The sequence below is a fragment of the Aotus nancymaae genome, unplaced genomic scaffold, assembly GCF_030222135.1.
Source record: "Aotus nancymaae isolate 86718 unplaced genomic scaffold, 86718_ANA_hifiasm-v0.15.2.pri h1tg000067l, whole genome shotgun sequence".
NCBI lineage: Eukaryota > Metazoa > Chordata > Mammalia > Primates > Aotidae > Aotus > Aotus nancymaae.
In genome coordinates, this window is record NW_026988482.1 from 13,720,401 (window position 1) to 13,735,145 (window position 14,745).

The 14,745-nt window shown below is 38.2% G+C and overlaps 1 protein-coding gene across 2 annotated transcripts in view; it reads right to left on the reverse strand.

The window, feature by feature from the left end:
* Positions 1 to 13,829, reverse strand: part of FGF12 (fibroblast growth factor 12) — a 587,631-nt gene extending 573,802 nt beyond the window's left edge. Inside the window, exons 1-2 of one of the 2 annotated variants that reach the window (XM_012448940.2) lie at positions 13,725 to 13,829; positions 13,411 to 13,553 (exon numbers count right to left, since the gene is read on the reverse strand). In XM_012448940.2, coding sequence (XP_012304363.1) covers positions 13,411 to 13,423 — 13 coding nt within the window. In that variant the 5' untranslated portion in view covers positions 13,424 to 13,553; positions 13,725 to 13,829. The remainder of the gene's footprint in view (positions 1 to 13,410; positions 13,554 to 13,724) is intronic. The other variant, XM_064366923.1, reaches the window with a different exon arrangement.
* Between the last annotated feature and the right edge of the window lie 916 nt (positions 13,830 to 14,745).

The following is a 14,745-nucleotide window of genomic DNA, read 5'->3' on the forward strand; positions in this document are numbered from 1 at the left end:
AAACAAAATTCAAGACCAAAATTGGATTCAGAAACTGTTCTTTTAGCATCTCTGCCTTCTCTAAATAAAGGTCATCAGAATATCAAAAATATTCCACTGAAAGAGTGATGGGTGAGTTTGGAAACAAACATATTTCTGACGTAAGTCTTCATATACTTAAGCATAGAAGAGTTGGAGAAAATTCATATAACACAATTCAAAATGCATGTATATTAGTACTTGTGTAGTTTTCACTCTGCTATAATTAGGAGACTTAATAATTTACATATCTTAAGAAAATAATTTTTAAGCCTGACACTCTTCAAAGGGTTCTTTTCAAAAGGACCTTTCTCCTAGAATACTAGTCTATAAGTTTCAATGCTAGAATTTTAGAAAGCTGAGAGCCAAAACTTAACAGAAATGAAACTTATTGTTCCATTAAGCAAGAGAAGTGTGTTAGCAGCAGAGGTTGGCAAAAATCAGAGTGAAATACTGGGTCACAGCATTTCTTCTGGACCTGACAGTGTATTTATAAGTGTGCCTTGCTTTGCACAGTAGATGTGTTCTTGAAAAGCTAGTGAATAATTAAAGCTTTGTAAGTAGAATTGTATTCTATAAGCCCCAAGAATCTAATTTTTTAAAGATGATTAGAGTAGTCAATGTTTTTGAAATGTAAATGAAATCATCACCTACATTACATAATTTGTAACAAGCCTCCAAAATTTGCCTCCAACCATTCTTCCTTTCTTATATGATCCATTATCTACTGTATCCTGCCTCACGAACCTGCAGGGTTCATGGGGAAAGAGTGTCAGTACTATATTCAGCACCTAAAACAGTGTCTAGCACAATAAATGCACACTAGATGAATGAACTATCCAATCCATTAATCTTTTCCTAGTTACTACATGTATATAAATGTCTCTCTACCTTTGCGTATAATATTTCATCAGTCTAGAATGATTTTCCAATGTTTTCATTTTATCTCTTCTGCAAGAGTGAGTTCAAATGGCAACTCCTTCCTAGATTCGGAATTACTCTCTATATTTGCAGAAGATTATATTTAGATATCTAGTGTAATAGGGGATAGTTTAAACCATATCTTTAGTCATTGGTTCCTGGCCTGTAACACCTAGCCAGAGCAATCCACACAGACAATATGATGGTAAAAGTAAATTTAATCTAAATTTTCACATGCATTGCCAGCTGTCAGTTCTTCCTAGGTTTCTGTTTATGCATATCTTCAAAAACTAATTTGTGAGGTGTTCTTGAGGTCAAAAACCGCGTGGTTTTTCATGTCTAGCCCAAGTGACAAGCAATGTGCATGGCACAGATCAATGGATACATCCAAGCATCAATCTTTGTATTAATTAACCAGTGTGGTTGCGGGTAATGCTAGGGTAATTGTCTATATGTGATCTCATTTACTCATTTAAGCTACAGAATTCCCTCATGAGAATGCTATCCCTGATCCCTTATTCTGTTATTTCTGAATTATCAGCAAAATATACATCTATTTCTAGATTAAATTCCCAAGTGCAAGAGAATCTTAGACTAAATTGTCTACACCAGGGTCTCTCAAAGATCTAGACTAGCAGCATCAGTACCTTCTGGGAACTTGTAGAAAAGCAAACTCTCGGGTTCACCCCAGGCTCACTGAATCAGAAACTCTAGGGGTGGGGCCCAGTGATCTGTGTTTTGGTACACACTTAAGTTTGAAAACTGGTCAGAAAGTTGTCTTCACTATTCTGACATGAACAATGCAATGTTCCCTGGACCCAATCAATGACATCAATATCCCTGTTAAAATAGTCAAGTTCTTTGTTCTGAAGAAATTAAACTTCATTTTAAGCCAGACAATGAGAAAAAATATGATTTTAAGAATCAATATAATGAATTGATATCACTGCCATTCAGTTTTTATAGCATAATTTAAAATGAGTATTTCTTAACTACATTGTTTTGAACTGCATACCACAGCTGCATGGCATTCTGTGGTTCCAAACAGGTAAAAATGATTGACATAAAACCAGGCAAGATGAAGAGGAATCTTAAAGATTTTAAGACAAGAATTCAGCCCCATATAGAAGCAGAGCAAGTAGTAAGCCAAAGCGTCAAATGCTAACAACAAGCATAACAACAGTAGCAGCTGTAATTATTGAGTACTAATTTTAGGTATGGTTCTTAATATATATTTTCCTCATTTGTCTCATTAATCTTAAAAGAGAGTTATTGTACAAATTAGGAAGCAAGGACACAGAAATAGCTCTTACCCAAGTTACAGAGACTAAAAAGTTGTTAGTTGTGTGTTTGATTTTAAGTCTTAGGATCTTTCTACCACACCACTGAGTTTCCTCGATAAGCAGAACAGTTATTCATTTCGAGGGTTAGAAAAAGAAGCTGCAAACCGATGCTTAATTAAATCCTTAGGTGTGGAAGCCAGTGTAAGGTACAGAAGAGCCTTGGATTCTTTCTTCAATTCGCCTGATAATAAGCAGGAAGTCCCAGTGATTCCTCAAGCCTGTATCTCATTGGCCCAGGGCTTGAGTAAGACTAAGCCTGCAGAGATTGGGTATTCTGAAGGTTAATAAAATCCATGCATATAGCGTGGGACTAGTTTTTCAGTAACAAAAGAAGGTTGATTAGCTTATAAGACTATAGTAAAGTATTCCTTAAGTGTTAAGTAGTGGTTAAGCTCATAGACTCTGAAGCCAGTCTACAACTTACTAGCTGTGTGACCTGGGCAAATTACTTAACATCTCTGACTTTTCTAATCCCTAAAATAGGGATGACAATAGTGCCTGCCTCACTGGGTTTTTATGAGGCTTAAGTAAGTCAATATATGTAAAGCACAGTGCCTAAACATAGTAAAAGCTACATAAGCATTATTTCAAAAGACTCAGTTGTATTTTCAAATGTCCTTCCAATGTTTGGCATGAATAAAGCATGAAGAATGAAGAGCATTTTTAAGTTTATCTGGATTTGTTTAAGTTTATAACTGAGCCCAACACCTATTACAGTTTTTTTCCAATAAAGCATAGGAAAAAAAAATCTGCTTTTTGGGAAAAACACTGTAATATAATATTGATAAAATATTTGGAAAAGGATAAAATCCACTCATAATTCAATCATCATTATCCAAATATTGCCACCTTTTGCATATTACAATCTACTATTTGTCAATGACCAAAGAAATTTTACATTATAATCAGTGCATATAGCCACATGTACTGTTTTTATAATTACCATTATGTCATAAACCATTCCGATTACAACTCATGTTCATAAACATGTTAATGGCTGTTAAATATTTCCCTTTCTTTTATTCTGTGCATAATTAAAAAATTTAGTTTATTAACCATGAAACCCTTAACCTTGGATAACTTTAATCTGGCAGCAAAAAATGCTTCTTCTGTCTAAAATGATCAGTAGCCAACTAAACTTTGGAAGAGATAATTATTGGTTTTTAAATTGTTTGAAGGCAATGAAGGACTGAGTGCAATTGTTTTTGAATAACATATTACTAATGATTCAGGACTAAAGAAAATCAAATTTCCTATCAATAATGTCAGTAAAACACTCAGCACTTGGATTTTTTTTATCATTATTCTGTTAGTCTTTCTTTCTTTTTTCTTTTCTTTTCTGTTTTAGCAAGAAGGTGCTGGTTAGGGCTGGCAGAGAGAAGAAAATAATATCCACCGAATCAATTTCACATATGACTGATGTATAAATAAACTCATCTTAATTGTAAAGAGGACATATATGAGGGTGAAAAAAAGACGTTATAAAAACATAATGTACAATCTGCTAAGCAAAAATATCATCAAGTTCGCCAAAAGAGATAGGAGAGAACAAGCAGCCAATCATAAATCTTTTTTTTTTTTTTTTTTTTAGACGGAGTCTCACTCTGTCGCCCAGGCTGAAGTGCAGTGGCTCAATCTCGGCTCACTGCAACTTCCACCTCCTGGGTTCAGGCGATTCTCCTTCCTCAGCCTCCTGAGTAGCTGGAATTACAAGAGCGCAGCACCACACACGGCTATTTTTTGTATTTTTAGTAGAGACGGAGTTTCACCATGTTGGTCAGCCTGGTCCCAAACTGCTGACCTCGTGATCCTCCCACCTCGGTCTCCCAAAGCGCTGGGATTACAGGCCTGAGCCGCCGCAGCCGGCCACCAATCATAAATCTTTAAACAGCATGTATCCACTGTAGCTCCTATATAAACACTTCACAAATGCTGGTTCTTTCAATCCCAGAAGTGAAAAGAATCTTGCCTCTAATCCACTCTTGTTTTGCAGATGAAGAACAAGGCCATTGAAAGAAAGTGACCAGCTCAAACTGAAGACGGGGTGGGAATTAGGATTCAAATCCAGGTCTCTGGATTCCCAAGACATAGTCTTTTCCACAAGGCCACTGCAGCCATCCATCAATTCAGACATAATACCTGTGACCTATGTGATCACAATCGTGCTATATACAAACTTTAGCCAAGTAGACTTTTTCCTCTGTCTTAGTGCTTTCTCACTCAGAATTTAATTAATTGCCCAATAGACTTACAAACCCAACAACTTCAGTTGCACAATTCGCAGCATTAAAAAGCTAGCTCAAACCCACACTGAGTCCTTAACATTTGATGTGGTAATTATGATCACCCTGTTTTATTTTCTATAGAAGTTGAGCCTAAAGAGAATCAAGGAAGAATATAAACAAGCTTAAAATAACAATTTCTTTGTAATAAGAAAATAATGGGCAAACTGAGTTTAAAGAGAGAGAGAGAGAGAGAGATTTAGTACATCGAGCTTCAGAGAGAATAAATTTTTGCAAGATTCATCCATAGAGTAGAAGACCCAGAACTGAACCCATATCATCTAGCATTTAATAGATTAATTAGAATAATCTCAGTAGTCTGTTAGATTAATATATTAGAATCTTAGTTATATTTCATGTGAACGTGCACCATGTTTATTTTATGCCTCAGTGTATCACCAGAGTATACAGTGTCATAATCCCACAGTATGCATACCCCAGTTGGAAAAACTCAGCCTTAGAACAACTGACAAATAGAAGATTCTAAGGAAATATTGTTTGTTGAATCAATCAACCGACGGTCTTATTTTAAAAGGCTGACACTGAGTGGTCCATGCTATTGCCTTTGGTGCCTCCCTCACGTTCATGTTATTGAGGGTTTTGCTGTATTTGCATCATCTGTTTGCTTTTTATGCTAATGTGAATCAACGTCCATAGTCAAAAGTACCCATTTCACCTCATTTAAAATTATTTGTAGGCTTGCAAATAAAGAATAACTTACATGGAAACCTTTATCTTGATACATAGCAAATATTTCTCCTTTAAATCCCAGAAGAAAGAAAGAAGTTAAACAAATTCAATTTTAAACAGTGCTGGAATAGTTGAAAATATTTTGAAATGAAAGAAAAATCTTTAGATACAATGTGTAAATATCTGATTTTAAACTTTCCAGATTTAAACTATTAGAATGATGGTATAATAAATCTTACATAATAGTCTTGTTTGTAGAGTATCTAAACCCAATTTATTATAATATGTGAAAGAGACTAATAGCAAAAAGGAAAAAAACACACATTTTGAAACAGGAACCATATCTAGATTTTTCAGTTTCTAATTATCTGAAAAGAAATTTCCCAGTGTGCCTGTGTTGAGGTTTGTCCAATCTGTTTTCGTGGCATCAGTACCTGAGGATTCAAGGAAAACCTGATTGTTTCACGTGGGTGATAATTGTAGAAATGAATGAGGAAGGGAGAAATTGGCATTGCTGCCTCCTCCTACCTGCTTGTTAAAGGAATCTTTGGTGCGTTTAGTTGTCTTCAGAATGGCCTCTGAAAGTTTCTGGATTCCTTTTCTGCAGTCTAGTCCCTTGGGGCTGCTTCTCAAGGCTAATGGCCAATCCACAAACAAAAGAGAAACCACAGAATGGCAGCTTCCCCTTACTTCTTTCATGTAATTTAAAGCCCCACTTTTAATTATGTGTGCTTTTGGAATCATTAGTGGGGCTTGTTTCAGGTAAAAAGCCAGGCAGAGTATGTGCTAGAGAAAAAAGAAAAGATCTGTGAAGGGGCAACAGGTGTCCTTTGGGACTTCTGCCTAGGTGCCATCAGCGGCATGGCAGCAGTTAAATACCACGGCCTCCCTGGGTGGGAGTCTCACATTCCCAAAGACAAGGAGACAGGGACTATTTCAAAAAGTAACTGGAGAGATGAGAAAGCTAAAATTAGAACTATTGACATAGATCCTAAAAAAATCCTACCGTGCTCTGCATGCAAGCATGCTAATAAGGAGATGAGGAAGAAGATGCTGGGGAAAATAGCATGTCATCTTAGCCTCAAACTCTTGCCATCTATTTTGCATATCTATTTTCAATCCCAAGTCTGTACTACAGAAATGAAGTCTCTCTTCTACACATACTCCCTTAACACTAAAGAGGGTGATAATAAAAGACAAGGCCCAGGCAGTAGGAGTCCTAGAGTGTTCTTGATAAAGAACACATGTATGTGTTAGTTTCATAGTAACCATCTTGGAAATTATCTATGGATTCATAATTGAGGATGTACATTCTCATCACCTGAGTGCTTCTTAAATATCTGAGTTCCAAGTACTACAGGATGTCCAGTAGTTCTGAGATGCACCCCTGACTGAACCATTGTTAGTGGCCCGAATTCACACAGTTTATGTTTTAAATCCATCCAAGGTGTAATACATCCCCAAACCCACACGATGTTATATAACTGCCTCAAAACTAAGTCCTAGCAAAATAGAGACAAATTCAGGTGTTGGGGAATTTACTATTAAAACTGTAGAATAAGCACAAAAGAAATTCTTTTGGTAAATTAAAACTTTTGTGGAAGTTAATGCAGATGATTTATTGAGTGTCTATGCAGTATACTTGCTGCTAAAACTACAAAGATGGCAGAGGACCAATTTCTACCATCCAGGATCTCAGAGCCTAGTGAAAAGAGAAACACAGCTTAAAAATTAGGAAAGTCAGATTATAATTCCAAAGAGTTCTAACTACTTTATTAGCATGAGTTTTATTTCATAATCATGACATTATGGTATGGAGCTTGGGGTGCGTATAATAATTCCTGTTTTACAGAGAAACAGAGGTAAGATGAATTGCCTAAATCACTTAGTCTTTATGAGCCTTTGTTTTGTTATCTATAAAATAAAGTCAAAATGCCCAATGACAGGGTTTTAAGGGAGATCATATGTATTAAAAGCCTTTTGAAAAAGTACAAAGTGTCTTATGAAAGTTATTTATGGCTGTAAATATGTGACAAATCAGGAAACTCAATATTAACAGATGCAATAAACAATTATTGGTCACTCAGTAGCCACAAAACACCATACCTAATAAGGTTTGTACTTCAAAAACTTAAAAGCATAAAAGAACAGGGATAAGGGAATGGCATGGCAAGTAGGTTGGCCTCCCCCAGACTCATTACTGAGGCTAACAAGCCTCATAATAACCTAAGGCAGGAAACAGGTTAGGCAGGTAGCTAGTTGGGTGGAATAGCTTTTATAGCAGATACATAGCTTGAATTCAAATGTTCTCCCACACAATAATTTTGTTTAAATAAACCCAAGGGGAAACAAAAGGCAGAAATTATTTCTGTGGACGATTACGTGCCTCTTTGGAGTTTATTAATCACTGTAAGACTTTGTAGTCTAGCCTCCCAGATAACCTACTAGAACTCTGAAAGATGAATGGAGAAGACACATAAAATATTAGAAATAAACATCTCTTGATCCTGTTCATATATCCCTACACTGTAAGCTTTTAGAGAGCAAGTCAATAAACTATTTATACCTCTTTTCCCCGAATTTAATAATGTGCCTGGAACAATGTGGCAACTCGATATTTTAAATTAAATGAACTGGACCCCCTTTGATATTTAAGAATCTTGAGACCCAGAGAGGAAAAGATTTGTCCAAATTTACACCATGGGAGCTGGGGTAAGAACCTGTATTTCCTATGCCCAGTGACTATATATCATGATTTTACTGAATTATATTTTACTTATCTCACTATATATACCGGCTCAGTCTTTCATTATTATTGTTATTGTTTAACCACAAAGTAGCTCTTCTTAAAATCACTTTCCAGTTCTGATAAACTAATGATTGCTAATATTACTGATTACTGATATACTAACAGACATTTCCTTTCTCCCCTGCAGAGTAAATCTTTCTGGCTTCAGAGAAATGACTGTTCTATACCTTAAATGTGTTGGTCCATGCCCCTGACTGAATTCTGATGGCTCATGAGAAATCTAGAACAGAGAATTGAGTCTTGGGAATACATGTGCAGGTCTCTATTGAGAAAGCAGGTCAAGTTATTCCCTTCCATGTTCTGGAATCACACTGATGTTTCTGGGAACCCTCTTGGTAGCTAAATTTCCCACACTCTCCCAATTTACAATCTCTGGATGCACGAAATTGACATAAAAAACTAATTAAGGCTATCCAATGCATATAATCTGAATCCCTACTATGCAAACTAAAATGTTCTACCTGAGGTAGACACCTAGGTGTTTGCTGGAATGTTAGAGGCTCATATTATGCCCACAAGAAGGTTAATATATTAGTGAAGATAGAAGAGTGAAATCGTCAAGATCAGAGACTGCATCTTAGTTTTCTTTCATATTCTCAGAACTAGGCACATTCGGTACATATCAGGTGCTCAATAAATATTTGTTTAAATAAAAAGCACAAAAATTATATTGATTGCAAGAAATGCAGTATGTGGGGGACAAACAAGTACTTAGGTCATACAAATTATACCAATAAAATATTAATTTAACGTGGCAAGGGACATGTCAAAGGAATCTCAAAAGGGTTGAACAGAGATGTATGACAATAGAAGAGGATAAAGCTAGATTCCCTCTGTTTAGAAGTGCCTTGATTTAAGTAGTCAAATATCACATTACCATGAGTTAACAGCAGACTTTGTCAGGAGCTTAAAAGGAATGTAGAGAATAAATATTTAAGGATAATTGGGGGTTGAAAGTAAGTGATTGGAGGATGAACAGCGAGGGTATTTAAAAGCGAATTTGCTTTCTGATCTCACTATGAGGCACGCAGTTTCTTTTTCATTTCATTTCTGTTGTTTCCAAAAACAACCAAAAGACCTAGAACATAATCACAATCCATGAGCCTCCATATTGATTAGTCAGATAATATCAAATCTTCTCTACCGAGGTGCCTGGAGTGGTGTCATCCATTCTTAGTTACAATCGGTTCCCTGAGATCTACATCAGTGCTTCTCAAATTTTAAAGAGCATAAAAACGACCATTAGATTTTGTTGAAATCCAGATTTGATTTGGTAGAGCTGGGGTAGGGACTGAGATTCTGCATTTCTAACAAGTTCTCAGGTGAGGCAAATGCTGCTGGTTTGTGGACCACCGGTAGTAATGCCCTACATCAGTGGCTAACTCTGGCCATCCATTAGCATCACTTGGGAGCCATTTAAAAATACTTATGCCAGGGCGCGGTGGCTCACGCCTATAATCCCAGCACTTTGGGAGGCTGAGATGGGTGCATCACCTGAGGTCAGGGGTTCGAGACCAGCCTGGCCAACATAGTGAAACCTCATCTCTATTAAAAACACAAAAAATTAGCTGGGCTTGGTGGTGGGTGCCTGTAATCCCAGCTACTTGGGAGGCTGAGGCAGGAGAATTGCTTGAACCTGGGAGGCAGAGGTCACAGTGAGCCGAGATTGCTCCACTGCCCTCCAGCCTGGGCAACAAGAGCAAAACTCTGTCTCAAAAAAAAGAACAGAACACACACACACACACACACACACACACACACACACACACAAAATAAACAAACAAAAAAAACTTATGCCCAGATCCCACTCCAGAACTACCTAAACCCAAATTATTAGGCGTATGGCCTAAGCATCTTTACATTTGAAAAGCTCTACAGGTGTTTCTACAGATAATATGCCAGCTTGAGGCCAGAAATCTACCTAGACAAAGAAAGACGTGATATAGGTGGGGGTCACGGAGAGGTGAGTGGTGTGTGTGTGTGTGTGTGTGTGTGTGTGTGAGAGAGAGAGAGAGAGAGAGGAGAGGAGAGGAAAAGAGGGGAGAAGGGAAGGAAGAGGAGGGGTGGGGAGAAAAGGAGAGGGGAGGGAAGAGAAGGAGATGGGAGAGGAAGAGAAGGGAAGGGATAGAAAAGGAGAGGATAGAAGCAGGGAGGAGAGGAGAGGGGAGGAGAGGAGAGTGAAAGGAATACAAAAGGACATGAGAGAAGAGGGGAGGAGAGGAAGGGGGGGAGGAAGAAAGGGGGAAGGGAAAAGGAGGGAGGGAGGAAGGAAGAAGGGAAGAAGGGAGGGAAGGAAGGAAAGAAGGCAGGCAGGAAGGCAGGCTGCCTCTTTCCTCACTCTAAATCATGCTTCTCAAATATTAATATGCATGCAAATTACCTAGGTATTTTGTCAAAATTCAAATTCTGATTCAATAGACCTGGAGTAAAGATGGAGATTTTGAAGTTCTAAAAACTTTGTCTGCAAACAACATTTTGACAATCAAGAGTCTAAATCAGTGATTTCCAAACATTGCTGTACCTAGGGACCTCTAAAGAAAACACCTATGCTTTTTTCTTCCACCCCAATATTCTAATTTCGTTGGTATGGGGTGCCGTCCCAGGATGAGTATGTTTAGAAAGTATGTCAGGTGATTCTAATGTGCAGCACACTTTGTGAACCACGGGTCTAAATACTAAACACTTTCTCTCATTTAAGAATCTCAAGTCCTTAAGATATGCAAGGCACAAATTCTGTCAGAGCCGCTCAGACTGTGTACCAACCCAAATCTTTGAGACGATGTTAAATACATGGTGCACAAAAACCACTGAAATTAGATCATAAATTAAACTTTAGGTCAATTGATTTATTTTCCTCTCTCCTTTACCCTGAATGACAGGGAGTGATGCAAAGTTGTAAATAAGGAAGCAAAAATAAATGATCTTATTTGTAAATAGCTGAAGTTCAACTATCTGGACACTAAACAAATGCTCTAAGAAAGGTTTACAAATGCTAGAGGTAATGTGAAGGTTGTCAAGTGTTGGCCATGGGATTCAAGATTAGACGGGTCATTAGATTGGCATATGGGATGGAGAACTCTTGAACCCTCAACTGAATCATGCAATATGACTCTGACTCTATCTTTAAAGTGTTTCTAATAGAAAAGTATTACATATACATACATTTGAGAATGTCTTCCTAGAATTAGATTTGAATCTGTTGGGGAAAGAAGTTTGTACATGGCAACAGAAAATGTGAAAGGTGCACCAATTAGAATGAAGCACGGATACACATTTCTCTTAATACACTCTTTTTGGCTGGAATAAAAATTTCAAGTTAGCTACCATCGTTCACTGTGCCATTTGCATCAACTTAGAAAGTGAGGCCAATGTGTAAGTAATTAGCCATTCTTAATCTGATTGCCAAGTGGCTAACTCAGCTTCATTAAGAAAGTCTGGGAACTAACATGCATAAAGTCTTTCATCATATTTTCCTGTCAGAGGCAATTATGGGACCTCTGCAAAATGTTCACAATGTTGGCTTACGGCAAAAGTCTTCATTGCCTTTGGATCAGTGCTGTGATTCACTATATCATTGCTATCTTGTTTGACATAGAACTTCTGAACTGATTCTTCCCGGATATATTTCTGAGATTCTTTCTCCTTAACTCAAAAGACTGAATAACTAGAACGCTACGGTTAGCAATCTGATAATTAAACCACCTGGAATGCTGAGTGACATGTAGCATGTTTTATGGGCAATGAAGGAAAATAAAAGATTATTGCTGAGGGATATAGCCTCTTTTTATGATAGGCCAGGAATTGGTATATACATTGGAGGCAAAATTGTTACCAAGAGCCCTTGTCAAATAACAAAATTTAATGACCAAATACCAGGTGTCATCTAAGCAAGAAAAACTGTTTCATAGTAAAATGATACTCTTTTTCTGTTGTTAACCTTATGTTCCAGAAATACTTAATCAACTAGAATATTACAGATCTTTATGTGTTAAGAAGGACTGGCTTTTTATTTTAAAATGGATTCTATAATAGAGTTAATAATATATGCCTCATGTATATTTATAGGCATGAATTCTCTCACATGTGTACATCATTGTGAGACATGGAGATGCCCATCAATGTATCATAAGAATAATTTGCCCGAACGGAAAATTGCCAGCTAGTCTTAATCCATGTTGATTCAGCTCTTTTTACACTATAAATGCTTACCTAGATTCAAATACTTTAAATCTACTAATTAAATACTCAAAATACTTTATTGAACACAGAACTGCTATTATTCAACACCCCAGTTTCATTAATCAGTCCAGAAATAGGTAACTCACCACCACTCCCTGATCCTAAGTACATTACCACAGTGACTGACATTCCTGGTTTAAAAATAAAATCTTGTTTCAAATATAGCTTCCCGAGTTCTGGGTAATGAATATAGTTTCATAAAAGTTGACATCATTTCTTCTGATTTTGCCAGAATTAAATACATCCAGTATGCCTCCTGGACACCATATCACTAAAGGCTCTCACAATCTGGTGGGCGTTTTAAGGAGAAGGAGAAACAGACCTGCATAGATGGGGTTAAATCCAAAAGATATCTAATCTTGTGATTGTAACAGTCATTGTGTTTATGTGTGTTCAATATGCCATTCAGAAGTGGATTTTTACAGTTCATTTTTCAGTTGGTATGTATACATTATGCAGACTTGCTTATGAGGAGAACATTAATATATACATGTCCAGAACTAGTAAATGCATTATGCTTGGAAGCCAAGCAGTTCTCCGATACACTGTTCTTCTTAGAGGTCAGTTCTAACGCATGCTATTTCAAATAGACCCAATTTCTCTGCTGATATGTATTCAAAATGCAGTAGGATGTGGTCATACACACCCAGAAATACCATCTTCATGAGGTGGGGGTGGAGAAATTCAAACATTTTTTTTTTAGCAATGCATTATTGGATATCAGATACAAACGTGCCCGTCAGCAATTCTAAAGCAACTGAAATGGATTTATTTGAGTCCATCCATTATATAGAAAAGATATTGCTTTACTAACACATACCTCCTCCTCCTCCATTTTGGGGGGACTCCCCCCACCTCCCCCCCAAAAAAACTCATCACACTTCACTACGCAACTGATGGAGTATTAAACACCGTCTTCCAAGCTGTGGGAGTTAAAAAGAAGTCGCCTTCCTGCCACACTTCCCCGGTGCTGCAACGGACACAGCATCTCCTCCTCTATCGACCTAGTATGATGCTCGCTCCCCAAGCACTGCAGTCCCCTCGCCGAGGATTGCCTTGGCCACACGCACATGCAGCGGGAAGTCCCCCGATAGGGACAACCACATACCTTTGCTCTCCATTTCGGTCCCTTTCGAGTGCTGGGAAGTTCAATGGAAGTTGGCCGGAAGATGTGGGCCCGCTTCAGATTCCCAAATCTGGGAAGTCAATCTGATGATTTCGCCCGTACTTCCTTCCTTCCCCTCAGGCTTCCTGAAAGATGGGATTTCTTAAACCTTGAAGCTGCAATCAGCCACCAAAGGACACTTAGGAGCAGCAGCAGATTGCCTCTACAGGGGATACGTTGCGACGCGCATCTGATACGGAAATGCATGCACGGTGCCCGCTCAGATTTTTTTTTTTTTTTTTTTTTTTTTTTTTTACCTGGGTCTGGAAGCTGCAGGCAGGAACTGTCCTCCGAGCGTGGTGCTGCAGGTGTAGTGACAGATCATCCCACTTTGCTCTCTGGATGTACAGCAGATTTGCATGGGCGCTGGCACGCATGCGCAGGGCGTCCCCCCTCCCCTTTTCACCGCCTCCCGCTCCCCCGCCCCCTTCGCCTCGCTCCCCAATTCGGTCCTCAGTGATCCCAGCTGAGGAGCTGTAGCATTCGGTCACAGGGAAGCGCTGCTAAAAATAAACCCCGGACCGGATTTTCCTCTGCAAACCAGAAAATGGATTGGACTGGTACTGTGTGCATCAGTCCCATGCGATTTTCCAGGACTGATTACTGAAGTCTTCGAAGAGGCTAGGGTCTCTAGGCAAGGTATGGTGTTATTCAGAAGGCAGAGAGGAGAGATTTACGAGTTGTTTTTAATGTTCACAATTTGGATTTCTCTTTCTACTTGCTGCAGTAACTTTCCAGCTGTCTGCTTCCCTCTCCTCTCCCCACCGACTTCACATTGCCTGTTACATTCCTGTCTGTGTTTTGTTTTGTTCTGGGAGTGGGGTAAGAGTAGTTATGGAGCTGTCAAAGGTTAATATTCTCCTGCTTCTTTGTTACTCAAACTCAGTGTTTTCCTGCCTGCCTCCACCTCAAAACTATTCCATGAGCAGGCTCCAAGGCTTCTAAAGTGCTCCAAACGAAGCCACCGAGGACATTTTGAGGTGCTCGTTTTAGCTTTTTTCCAACAACCTGCAAGAAGTCCCCAAAGGTGGGGAGGTCCCTTATTGATAAGTACTTCCAAACGCAACACATCATCATTTTTGTGAAATTGCAGGAATAGAGTATTTTTCTTGTACAGAGCTCTAGAGAAAGATGCAAAGCCAAAATTCTCTTGAAGTGCTACTTTCATACTTTTTTTTAAAGTCCACACTGTATTTAGTTTATATATTAAATGTTTAATAGGAAAAATTGTGTTGTATTTACTACCTTTTTTTTTTCAATAGTCCAAATTTTCCTGAG